The 12,693-nt window shown below is 40.0% G+C and overlaps 1 protein-coding gene across 1 annotated transcript in view; it reads right to left on the bottom strand.

Annotated features, from left to right (window-relative positions):
* The window catches only part of TTC3 (tetratricopeptide repeat domain 3), a 55,240-nt gene that overhangs the window by 2,148 nt on the left and 40,399 nt on the right, over positions 1 to 12,693 (bottom strand). Inside the window, exons 29-44 of the mRNA XM_041487786.1 lie at positions 11,941 to 12,204; positions 11,681 to 11,727; positions 10,627 to 10,683; positions 9,541 to 9,617; positions 9,277 to 9,429; positions 8,269 to 9,109; positions 7,294 to 7,359; positions 6,701 to 6,850; positions 6,044 to 6,183; positions 5,311 to 5,379; positions 4,931 to 5,027; positions 4,333 to 4,433; positions 3,729 to 3,822; positions 3,102 to 3,200; positions 700 to 1,112; positions 59 to 179 (exon numbers count right to left, since the gene is read on the bottom strand). Of these exons, the coding sequence (XP_041343720.1) occupies positions 59 to 179; positions 700 to 1,112; positions 3,102 to 3,200; positions 3,729 to 3,822; positions 4,333 to 4,433; positions 4,931 to 5,027; positions 5,311 to 5,379; positions 6,044 to 6,183; positions 6,701 to 6,850; positions 7,294 to 7,359; positions 8,269 to 9,109; positions 9,277 to 9,429; positions 9,541 to 9,617; positions 10,627 to 10,683; positions 11,681 to 11,727; positions 11,941 to 12,204 (2,789 nt within the window). The remainder of the gene's footprint in view (positions 1 to 58; positions 180 to 699; positions 1,113 to 3,101; positions 3,201 to 3,728; positions 3,823 to 4,332; positions 4,434 to 4,930; positions 5,028 to 5,310; positions 5,380 to 6,043; positions 6,184 to 6,700; positions 6,851 to 7,293; positions 7,360 to 8,268; positions 9,110 to 9,276; positions 9,430 to 9,540; positions 9,618 to 10,626; positions 10,684 to 11,680; positions 11,728 to 11,940; positions 12,205 to 12,693) is intronic.

Genomic DNA, 12,693 nt, shown 5'->3' with positions numbered 1-12,693 from the left:
TGGGGCTGTGCTGCTCTGCTTGCCATGGGAGGAAGAGGAGCAGCTGCAGCCCCAGTACCTTGAGCTGCTGGTCCAGGATGAGCTCGGTGGCCCGGCTCAGGATCTCATCGGGGCTCAGGCTGGCCACGCTGTTCCCATTTCTCCTCTGCACATCCCTGATGGAGGCAATGAGGTCTGAGCTGCAGGGACAGGAAAGGCAGGGTCAGGGATGGCCCTGGAGAGCAGGACAGGCTCACTGTTTGATCCCAGCAGGATCAAAGATAGCAGCTTTTCCCAGGAACTGGAGCCTGCTCCCAGTGACTCTCAGTATCCAGGATGAAACCCCTGAAGAATCACCAGAATCATGGAATGGGTTGGGAGAGACCTGAAAGCTCATCCCATCCCACCCCTGCCATGGGCAGGGACACCTTCCACTGTGCCAGGCTGCTCCCAGCCCCAGTGTCCAACCTGGCCTTGGGCACTGCCAGGGATCCAGGGGCAGCCACAGCTGCTCTGGGAATTCCATCCTAGCCCTGCCCACCCTGCCAGGGAACAATTCCTCATTCCCAGTATCCCATCCAGCTCTGCCCTCTGGTAGTTTCAAGTCATTCCCCCTTGTCCTGTCCCTCCACCCCTGGTCAGCACAACAAAATCAATTCCTTCTGCCCTTCATCCCAGGCTGTTCAGACCTTGTTTCACAGCACTCCTTCCACCCAGTACCTGCTGTGGCTTGGGAATATACTCTGGAGCTGGGCTAAAATATTTTCAATTTTCTTTGGAAGCTTTTTGTTGGTTGGAATTCCAGAAGGCCTCGGCTGCAGAGCTGAGGGATCTTGGTGGGTCTGGTTGGGCTGGACATGCTGGGAGGTACTTCCAGAAATGCCTGATGGGCAGGATGGTGAGATTTTATTGGAATGTGATCCCTCTGGAACTTTGGGATGTGCTTTCCCAGCTGCAGAAGAAGCCTCAGAGGTGGCAGGTGCTGCCTTAGCTCCGGTCTGTGCTTGCAGTGGAGGCTGGGCTGGAGCTTTTCCATCACAACTGGAAAACGCAGGGAGGGCACTGGGATGTGCAGGTGCTGAGGAATAGGTGACAATGGCAGGGTCACACATGGGAGGTCTGCCTGGCATTGTCTAGGAAACAAACACATTTCACAGGAAACAGTGATTAAAACAAATTCAGCCTTTGCAGTGGGGATTGTAACAGGTTTGGCTCTGCCTAGGATCTCAAAGGTGACATCAGTTTATCTTAAAAACTCCCTGACATCAGGGCAGTTGTTCGACCTCATGGTTATTTCTCTTCTAAAAGGTCACTCTGGTCTTACTGCAGGAAAAATAAATTCCAAATGCAGAACAAGAGGCAGAAAAGTTTCTCTTTGCCAGTAAATTGGTGGTGATTAAGTTGTCTCCATATTCTGTGTCAGTAAATAGAAAGGACAGACCTAAAAATAAGTGGGGAATTACACAGGAGAGCAGGAGAGGAACTTGCAGAAGCCCAGAAAAAGTGTAATAGCCATCTCAAGTATTAGACCAGAGCCTTGAATCTAAACTACACTCAGATCAAAAAAAAAAAAAAAAAAAAAACAACCAAAAAAACCAAAAAAACCCCAAACCAAGATTTCAACAGAGAAAAAAAAAAAAATCCAAAACTTAAAAAGGACCAATCAGAGAGGTCAGAAGAAACTGCTTTGGTTTGAACAAAGCATTGGTGGAGCTGTTGGGCCATGAGAAAATGTCTGTGAACAGAATTTCTGGAGCTGTTCTCATTCCAGATGCAACCCCAGAAATGGCTCTGCTCCTCCTGACACATCTGGCTGGGGGCTGAGCTTGGAGTTTGCAGTCAGTGACACACAGTGCTGCAGGAATTCCTTTGGGAAAGCTTCCCCATGAAAGGGTGCTCAGGCCTTGGCAGGGGCTGCCCAGGCAGCTTTGCAGTGCCCATCCCTGCAGGTGTCCCCTGGAGGTGGCACTGAGTGCTCTGGGCTGGGGACAAGGTGGCCATGGGGCACAGCTGGGACTCCATGGGCTGGGAGGGCTTTTCCAGCCTCAGGGATTTGGGGATTCTGCATGATGGGGCTTATCCCAATGATTCTGGGGCTGTTCAACCTGGAGAAGGCTCCAGAGAGCCCCTTCCAGTGCCTAAAGAAGCTCCAGGAGAGCTGGACACAGACTTGGGAGAAGGGATGGAGTGACAGGACACAGGGAATGGCCTTGAGCTGAAGGAGGGCAGGGTTGGAGGGGATATTGGGCAGGAATTGTTCCCTGGGAGGGTGGGGATGGCCCTGGATCCCTGGCAGTGCCCAAGGCCAGCTTGGACATTGGGGCTTGGAGCAGCCTGGCACAGTGGGAGGTGTCAGGGCTGGAACTGGCTGATCTTTAAGGCCCCTTCCAACCCAAACCATCCTGAATTCCAGGATTTTGGTGCTACAGGAACCCTACAACAGACAAAACCATCAGTGAGTCATTTCCAACTTGAAGCAGCTTGAGCCTCTCTCAGGAGCTGGGAATGTGCTGCTCCCTGACCCTCCCCAGCTCCACCTCCCTCCCCTGTTCCTCTGGAGCATCCCCTGGCTGCAGGCAGAGCTTGCTGTGTCCAAGGCTGCAATTCCAGCTCTGGACACCTCCCAGCAGTGCCAGCCATGCCAAGGGAAATGCCAGGCACTGGAGCTGCTGTGGAAGGTGGGATACTCACAGCAAACCCCTGAGGCCAAGGAAAATCCACAATTTCCACTTTACTGAGGCAGTTCCGGGCCCCGTTCTTCACCAGCTCGATTTTCTCTTCATACTCAGCCTGCAGAAGGAAAACCAACCATCAGCAGCATCAACCTGAGCTCCCTCCTCATTAAAAATCACATTTTACAGTCAGCTTCTCACAGAGTTCCCTGGGTTTTTGTTTTTTTTTTTTTTTTTTTTTTTAAGAACTTACATGGACAGGTCACCAACAAAAATAATAGACTTGTTAATATGGTATTCCTCCCCTGTTCCTCTGGAGCATCCCCTGGCTGCAGGCAGAGCTTGCTGTGTCCAAGGCTGCAATTCCAGCTCTGGACACCTCCCAGCAGTGCCAGCCATGCCAAGGGAAATGCCAGGCACTGGAGCTGCTGTGGAAGGTGGGATACTCACAGCAAACCCCTGAGGCCAAGGAAAATCCACAATTTCCACTTTACTGAGGCAGTTCCGGGCCCCGTTCTTCACCAGCTCGATTTTCTCTTCATACTCAGCCTGCAGAAGGAAAACCAACCATCAGCAGCATCAACCTGAGCTCCCTCCTCATTAAAAATCACATTTTACAGTCAGCTTCTCACAGAGTTCCCTGGGTTTTTGGGTTGTTTTTTTTTTTAAGAACTTCCATGGACAGGTCACCAACAAAAATAACAGACTTGTTAATATTGTGTCGTGGTTTGGAATAGGAGGAAATCTAGGAAAGTGATGCAAAAATCTTAAAATTAAATTAATTAAATTAAATCTTGAAATTCGTAAAATCTCAACAAATCAAAACCACCACATGTGGGGCCCCAATTTTGAAGCAAGTGTATAAAAGGCAGATTTTTGCTTTTAAAATAGTGAATATATCCACTAGAAATCAGCAGCCTGGACTCCAAACTGTCTCCTTTCTTTTGTAATTAAAAAAATTCCCCTCAGCATTTGGAGGACAAGCTACTGGTGTTTTAACAAACAAATGCAAAGTTATTTAATGCTTTCATTTCCAAAGTTCAACTGAGAAGCTGGTGGAGAGAAATGAAATTTTACCTCGACTTTTTCCAGTTGTTTCTTGACATTTGAAATAAATATTTCCCAGGAATCAATCTGGGACTTCAACACAGGAGCTGCTGAAGCTGAGCTGCTGGAATATCGAGGATTTACAGTTAAACTCCAACATTCCCATTATTTTTAACACCAGTGCTGTTGGCCCAACAGTTCCTCCCTCAACAATTAATTCCAGTTCAAGTTTTCAAAGGATTTCAGGTTAAAATCAGTTGCACTGCAGCTCAAGGGATACTGGGCAGGAATAACTGAATTATTATTTTATTATTATTACTATTACTACTACTACCACCCAGATAATCTGATTTTCCCAGCTCAGAAAGACAACAAGGATCAGGATGAAACTCAACTTCCAGCTGAATTTTGTTTGGGGCAATATTATTTACCCCCAATTCTGTGCACTTTTATACTACTACTACTATTAATTTTTTATTATTATTGTTTATTATTCATATAAATACTATATATTCCATATAACTACATAAAATAAGAACTATAGTAGATATAATTATAGAATATAAAATAAGCATTATATAGTAAATAAATAACAAGCAGAAGCAGTGGAATTCCTGGTGGGAACTGCCAGGACCTGCCCAGTGCCTTCAGCATCCTGAGATTTCCTTCTGCCTTGGCAATGGTGCCTTTGAGCTTCCAGATTTCAGTTTCCTTCCAGGTCTGGAGCACTGAGACCTGTGACAAAAAAGAACAAAAACAAACAAACAAAAATTTTAAAAACAAAACACAACAAAAAAACCCCAAAAAACAAACAAACAAACAAACAAACAAAAAAACCAAAAAAACCCAACCAAAAAAAAAAAAAAACAACCCCAAAACAAAACCCCACCTCAAAAACCCCACCACAAAAGTCACAAAAAAACACCAACCCAAAAAAACCACCAACACCAAGTTAAACAAACAAGAAAAAAAGGGATAAAACCTCAAACTGGGTTTTAATAAGAATTTAAGAATTTCATTTAAGAATTAAAATGTAATAAGAATTTAAAATTTAGTAAGAGTTTGAGGATACAAAGTGCACACACTGTTCCTACAGTGAGGAATTTTCAGGTGGAATTTCCATCCTTGGCATTTCCAATATTTACTCAACATCTTTGATACCGTTCCCCCACCTCCAATCAGCACAACCCCAGCTGTAACAAAAGCTTTTCAAGGATTTTTTTTGGTTGTACCTCTGCTTTAACAGCTCTTTTCTCACACTCCTGGCTGTCATCCTGACTCTTTTTTATCAGCTCTTCTAATTTGCCTTTCTCACTAGCAAATTTATTACTGTGAAAGAAAAAGAAATGAAATATTTGAGTAACATTCACAGCAGAGCAGCATTTAAAATTTATGCCATTTTAGAGGTTTTATACAGCTACTCAGTGTCATGTAATCAAGGCAAATGTATGAGAGTAGGATTTTCTTTATTCTAAATATTAGTATTTACTCATGGCAAGTAAAAGCAAACTAAGAGTAAGAAATATGGGTTAAAGTGCTGATTTTCCCCTAAACCTTTACCCAGAGTGAGGCAGAAAAATGTAAATATTGCTGGAAGGAACATGAGTTTTACCTGGTCTCCAGAAATGTATTTAAACATGTATTATATTGCTTTTCCTTGTCATCAATGGTCTTCAAATACCTACAGGAATGAAACATTTCTTGAGCTTGCTGTGGAAAAGGTTTATTTGCAAATATGGGACATGTTCCTCTATAACCAGCGGGACAATCTGTAGGGTTTGGATCCTGTTTAATCCCTGAGGAATTATGGAATTCCCAGTCCTGGGAGTGTCCAAGGTCAGGTTGGAGCAACCTGGGACAGTGGGAGGAGTGGAAATAAATGGTCTTCAAGGTCCATCCCAACCCAAACTACTCAGGGATTCTATTCTAAATACATTTAACTTTATTGCTAATAAAGCAGTGATTAAGATAAAACCAGGCTGATGATTTTTTCAGGAGAGATTTGGCCCAAACTACTTAAGACTAAAGATAAAACAAAGGCATTCAAGGACCAAAGTCTGGGCTCTATAAACTCAGAGGACATTAAAATACAGTAGGAATTGTCAAATCTGATCAGGAGAATTATTGCTAAATCAGTTTCATCAGTTATTTAAAAGATATTTCAGATGTTTACCTGTAATTTGCCAAAAAAATTCAAAATAAGATAGGGGCCATATCCATATTCCAGCCTAACACTGGGAGAAAATGTCTGGCTGGTTTCACAGCCAAGGATTAAATTTCCTGAAAGAGTTCTGAAGTCTTTTTACTGTCAGAATGAGGGGATGTAAATCTATTTACAGCTGTACCTCTCATTTGTGTCTGAGTGTTTTTTAGCTGTGCCCTTCAGAGCTTTTAAATTCTCTCGATTTTCTTTCTTCTCCTGCTGCCATTTCTTCATTTGTGCTTCTGAGTCTTGGTGGAACCAATCCAGCTCATTCTGGGACACCTGAAGGCAGAAAAGGAAACTTCATTTCTGAAAACTGTGGTTTATTCTGATAAAAGTTGGAGCAGACTGAGGATATTTGACTCTTACTATCAATACTCCTACAGTAAGTCAATCAAAACCAACAATTATTACTATTACATTACCAATAAATATAAATAAACAAGATATATACCAAAAAACACCTTTTAGGGATTTTAAGCCAATACCTAATATCCTTTAGATAAAACATATCAACAATAAACATTAACACACCTCAGTAAAACAGTTCATATTACAAGCACACAAAACCAAACATCACTGTGATTTCTCACACATTTTAACCAAACAATTCAAATTTACCAACAGTACTCTCCCAAGAATTACCTCATATCTACAAAATAATTTCCTAATTACTGTTGCAAACCCCAAATCAGGGATCAGTCAGGGAATGCTGGAATGGCTGGGGTGCCCCAAGCTCCTTGGACACTTCAGGGATCCCAGGGATTCCACAACCTCTGATCCATGGGAAAACCTTTACCTCAGTCTCTTCAATACTTTTTTTCAGGAGCTCTTCCCAAGCAGCAATTTCCTCCAAGCTCCTGCTCTGTGACTGCTCAAATTTCTCCTCTGCTTCTCTGAGTTGTTCTTGCAATACCTGGTGCTCCTTTTCCATACGGAGAATATCCCCCTGGAAATTAATCAGTTACAAAAACCAGTTTGATTGATGCCAGCTCCCAGTTCAAAGGTCACATTTTCTCACTTTTACCTCCTGGTACAGACATAAACCTGCCATTAACACCAGTCTGAACTGTCTCCATGCCCAAATGGAATATTTAAATCCAGGTTTTGGGTGAGGAAATACCTCAAACATTCAACATCTGAATCGCTTAGAATAAAACAATCAGAATATCAAATATCAGAGCAAAGCTCAAAAATCACTTCCTCGTGAGGCTGGGTGATGCTTCCAAGAACATCACAGAACACAAAAACAGCCAAACAACCCAAAATTCAAAATATCTGTAAAAACCTGTTGTTCTCAGAGAATTTTAATTTCACTGTTCATTTTTTGGACATTCTTTTAACCTCCCATTTCTCCCATGAGAAATGTAAACCAGGATGCAGGCAACTTACTTGTTGATTTTCAAATGGATGGAAAGGCAAAGTATTGGTTTCCCTATCAGCAACTTCCTGATTTACCTAGAACAGAAAAAATAGGAGAATTTGATTAAAAATCTCAGTTCATAGACGAGCTGCTCTGGTTTGGAGCTTTTGTACTTCACTGAGGGTTTTGTAAGTCCAACTCTAATCCAGGCCTAGAAATGATGTAGGAAAACATTGTGGAGGTGTTTCTGAAAGGGATTTATTTTTTCTTCTCCTGATTTCATTGACCATGAGCAACTCCAGGGAGTTCTGTGGGTCTTTAAACAAAGCTATGCTCTAAAAATCTGAAAAATTAAGATTTGCAGGAAGTGTCTCACCCTCCTGTCAGGGAGTGGTAGAGAATGAGAAGGTTCCCCCTGAACCTCCTCCACAAATCCAAACCCTCAAATGATGTGGAAGTGAAAATAAATCCCTGAACTCATCACAAAAGGAGAAAAATAACAACACAGAATGACTTTGCTTCCTCTCTAAAGTGAACTGAAACTTTTGTGCAGCAGTTCCCTGTGTGACACAAAGGGAAAAAGAGCTGCAGGAACTTCAGGAACAACAAAAATTCAGTGAGCAGCTCTGAAGAATTACAAATGAAAAATGACTAATCACAGAAAGTTCTCAGGAATCATGGAATGGTTTGGGTTGGAAGGGACCTTAAAACTCATCCACTGCCACCCCTGCCATGTGGAAAGGTTTAATCTTAGTCATTAACTGGGCCTGGAATCTGTAAGTCTGGGATGAAAACACAACAATGGAAGAGCTCTACACCAGGGATACAACATGGATTTTTAGCAGGAATCTTGCAGGGAAGGCCACCCTGAGCTCAGCCCAAAGCTTCTCCTGTGCAGCTGAACAATCCCAGCTGTGCCAGCCTTTCCTGCCAGCAGAGCTGCTCCATCCCTCTGCTCATCCTGGTGGCCATAAAACCTTTCCAGCATTTTTCCCACTCCTTACCTGAACAGCCACCATCTTTGTGTGAGGATTGCTCTTCATGCCAGGTTTATTTTTACTTCCTGTTTCCTTTTTAACACATTTGCCTCCCTCAGCTTCATCTGAACCGTTTGGAAAAGCAGAATCCTTTTTATCCAAGTTCTCCAACTGGCCCCAAGAGCCTCTGTAGTCCTGGATTTCACCTGGCACAAAACCCTCAGGACTGTATTTCCCACCTGGAATTGCTGATTCCTGATTTTCCTGAGGAGCTGCAGGATCAGCATAAATAAAGCCAGCCTGTGCCAGGGGCAATATTCCATACTGATAACCCCAGGAGCTCTGAGGTAAAAACACAGCCGGGCCTGGAGGCTCGAAGTCCTTTAGCAAAACACCTGAAAATGGAGTCTCATTTTCCATGGAATCAACACATTCATTTTCCAGAGGATTCCCAGGAATGCAGGAGGCAGGGAAGGAGCAGGGAAAATATTGCTGGGTGTGATAATTTGCTAAATCAGGAGCTGCTGCCAAAGGGGCACCCAAAGGGTACGAGAGAGGCTTGAACTCCTGGGCATAGGGATTCAAGGGCAGCTTGCTGGGGGAAGAACTCCCCTGGAATTCCCCAGGTGGATTTTCTTCTTTATTCCCATTTCTGCTTGGATTTCCTTCAAAAAGGACCGAGTGCTTCCTTAGGCCAATCAGATTATCCACCATGATGAAACGAAGGGATTTCAGCAGGAAGGCCTGCAGGCCGCCTTCATCTTCCACCACCTTCCGAGTCTCCTCAGGGAAATTTTCATATTCCCCAACCAGTAATTTATTATTAATTTCCAGAGGGCCATGCTCTTCCAAGATTTGAGAGAAATAACTTAAAAAAAAACCAAGTTATAATTAATTAAAGTTTTTTAATCCATTTATCCATTCCTTCATAGTCACTCTACACACACCAGGATCCCAATTAATCCAAAAAATTATTAAAATTATGAAGTAAAATTAAACCCCCTGAAGCTCCTAAATACAGAAATTTATACTTACTCATATAAATTCTCAGAGATTGGATCTGGATTATTATTATTATTCATTTGATAACTGTTACTATTTGAAATATTATAGCGAACTTCGAATTCCTCCAGTTGCTCCTGGAGATATTCTGGGATTACAAAGGGTTCATTGGAAAAATCTCTGTACCTTAAAAATCAGAAAAAAAAAAAAATCAAGTTAACCCAACCTTGGTGTTTTTAAGGGATTCTTCTCCAGCAGTTTGGAGTTTGGGCAATAAAAGCAGAATCAAATACTCACAAATTATTTTCTTCTATAAATATCTTCTCTTCTTCTCGTGGTGCTGTACTAACTCCACTGGATAATACTAAAATAGGCTAATTAAAAACAGATTCCTTTTAGTTTTTATCTCACAAAAACTAATGTAAAATAATCCACTGCAAAGACCAGGAGTAACTTATTTACACTGAATTTTGTTCTTTAAATTCACCGTGTTCATTATGAACTGCAAAATTTCCAGGTAAAATTATCAGTGCTAAGCCACAGCAAGAAAATTCTTAATTAAAGTTATTAATTTCTTTTTCAGAACTTATTTGGGAAAGAGAACTTGGAATATACAGCCCCAAATCCTTCTTTTTTACCAATTTCATCAAAATTTAATTAAACTTTCTTTTAAATTTGAGTCTGTAACAAATTTACCACAAGCAGGAGTTATCCCTAATTCCCCATACAACTCTGGTTATTATTATTGTCTATACCATTATAGACATTTTAATTGTCTTTGTTTTTATTATCTAATAATTTAGAAATACACAAATACATGCACCTGAGTCAGAAAAATAAATCCTGAGGAAAAAATATGAAGTTTACTCTTGAAATTCTAGAAAAATGATGAAGTGGTGAGAGCATGAGGTTTTCAATAAAGCAAAATCCTCCAAAAAGCAGCAGAAAATTCAGGCAGAATAATATTCCAATAAAATCTATAAAATAATGAATAATTAATCACATTTGTGAGCATGAAATGGAGTTTTTGCACTGAATTCCCATCTTCCCACATGGAAAATTAAAATCACAACGATAATTGAGAATTAAGCCAGTGGAAGGTGCCTCCAGTCAGAGCCAAAGGGAGTCATAAATAAATTTTTAATTAGCTTTTATACTGATAAATTTAAACAAAACCGTATCATTTAGGTCTTAACAGCTTAATTTTACTTCAGGAAAAGCCACTTCAGTAAGGAATCTCCTCAAGGTATTTACAAAAACAGCTCCCATCCACCTGAATGCCAGAAATTCTAAAAAAATCCCAATTTTTTGGTGGGTTTTTAGTAGTAAATAAATGGTACCTGCTTGGTAAAAGCTGCTTCAGCAGCTTCCAAAGTTACTGACCTTTGAATCTTTCAAATTCTTCTTCCTGTTTTTGTTTTTAACTTTGATTTCATTATTCTGAAACAGAAAATAAAATGAAGGCACAGGATTGGTAAACGTTTCGGTTTTCCAAGAAAAACAAAGATGAAGGAACTGAAATTGAAATTATTCTTTAACAGGATTGGGATTACACAAGAACAGAATAATTACAAGTTATTCTAGGCTGTAACACTGAAACCAAAGCAGTTTTTTGTGCTGGTTTTCATTTCATTCTTGGATTTCCCCAAGTCAGGAAATGAAAAAGAAAACAAGTTCTGCATTTTATTTATGTATACATGTAAAAATCTGAATTTTAGTAATGTGCACATTAAAAATTCTGCATTTCATTAATGTATAGATTTAAAAAAAATCTGCATTTCATTAACTGTACATTAAAAATTCAGCATTTTATTAACATGAACATTAAAATTCTGCATGTAATTAATGTGTAGATTGAAAGAAATCTGCATTTCATTAAGATGTACATTAAAAATTCTGCCTTTCCTTAGCATGTATATTAAAAATTCTGCATTTCATTAACATGTACATTTAAAATTCTTCATTTTATTAGCGTACACTTTAAAATTCTGCATTTTGTTAATATGTACATTAAAAAGTCTGCATTTTATTAATGCGCACATTAAAAATTCTGCATTTTATTAATATGTACATGAATTAACTCTTGAAGCTTGATTCTCAATCAAAAGTAAATCCTGGATTTGTAAAGGTACATTTAACTGCAGACAAGAACTTCAAACGAGGGTGCCTCAAACACAGAATTAACTGAAATCCAAAATCTATTTCGGCCAATTGGGATGGATTTTAATGATGCCACCAATCAAAAAGTGATTCAGAATGAGGCACACTTGAAAAACTGTTATTAAGTAATTCAAATATCAAATAATTTAAAAGGGAGCTAAAACGAGAGATTAAGTCTCCAATAAGTCTGAAGGACCAGGCTGCAAAATATTTCCTTTTCTAAAATAGCAAAAAGTTCTTTCCGAGCTGAGGCCAAAGAGAAATGAAATTCACTTACTGATAAATTCTCATTTCCCTGCTTCTTTAATATAATGGTTGGATCATCTGTTGAAAGGATAAAATTCATGGTGATTGATGGAAATAACAATATTTTAATTAATTTACAATTTAACTGTGAAATCCCAGGAATTATTGCTCTAATCCTTCATCCAACACCACCAAAGCAGCTCCAAAACTGCAGCTGCAGAACTTTAATGTTAAAAATGCACAATAAAAATGAATTTTTACTGGAAATGTTTGATCCCTTTGCCTACTCACCCATTTTATCAAAGAATTCATCTAAAGCTTGATGCAGGTCTGGAAAATGTTCTCTGTTTTCCTCTAAAAGCCATATAAAACAACGGGATTTCTCTAGGGGAGGGGTGAGGAAATAATCACAGATTTCTTGCTTTTCACTATCAGCTGCCACATAATCAAATTTACTGCCATATTTCTGGTTCCACAGTGGGGTTAAAATAGAAAGGTCAAGCTCTTGCAGAACTGGGCCATATTGAAGGAGAAAGTTTTCTGTAGCCGTCAGACCTGAAAAAGATGGGAAAAAAAATCCCAATATTTCATTCCAGCTTTAAATTTTTAATGCTTAAAATGGGATATTCCTCTTCAAAGGGCAAGAGTTTGGTCCAGAAATTCCATGTACAGATGATGTGAGAGCTTTTGTGTCTTGGAAATGCTAAAAAAAAACGAGGAATGGGGTTGATATAAATTCTGCTCTCACCAATTGTTATTTGTATAATAATAATAAGATTTGGATCTATTCTATGAATGGATAGGACAGGACAGGATAGGATGGGACAGAGTAGAATAGAATAGAGGAAAGTAGAATTCTTGGAAGGATATGAATAGAATAGAATAGAATAGAATAGAATAGAATAGAATAGAATAGAATAGAATTGAATTCTTGGAAGGATATGGATGTGAAAAAGCAAAATTAGGAACCCCAAACCCCAAAATTCCACTTTTTTTTCCATCATAAACCCATCAGGAAACTGCAGAGTACCAGCATGAAATTAT

Source organism: Pyrgilauda ruficollis, unplaced genomic scaffold (genome assembly GCF_017590135.1).
Source record: "Pyrgilauda ruficollis isolate IOZ18807 unplaced genomic scaffold, ASM1759013v1 scaffold84, whole genome shotgun sequence".
Taxonomy (NCBI): domain Eukaryota; kingdom Metazoa; phylum Chordata; class Aves; order Passeriformes; family Passeridae; genus Pyrgilauda; species Pyrgilauda ruficollis.
Note: the sequence above shows the minus strand (reverse complement) of the source record. Positions and strands in the feature narration are given on the sequence as shown.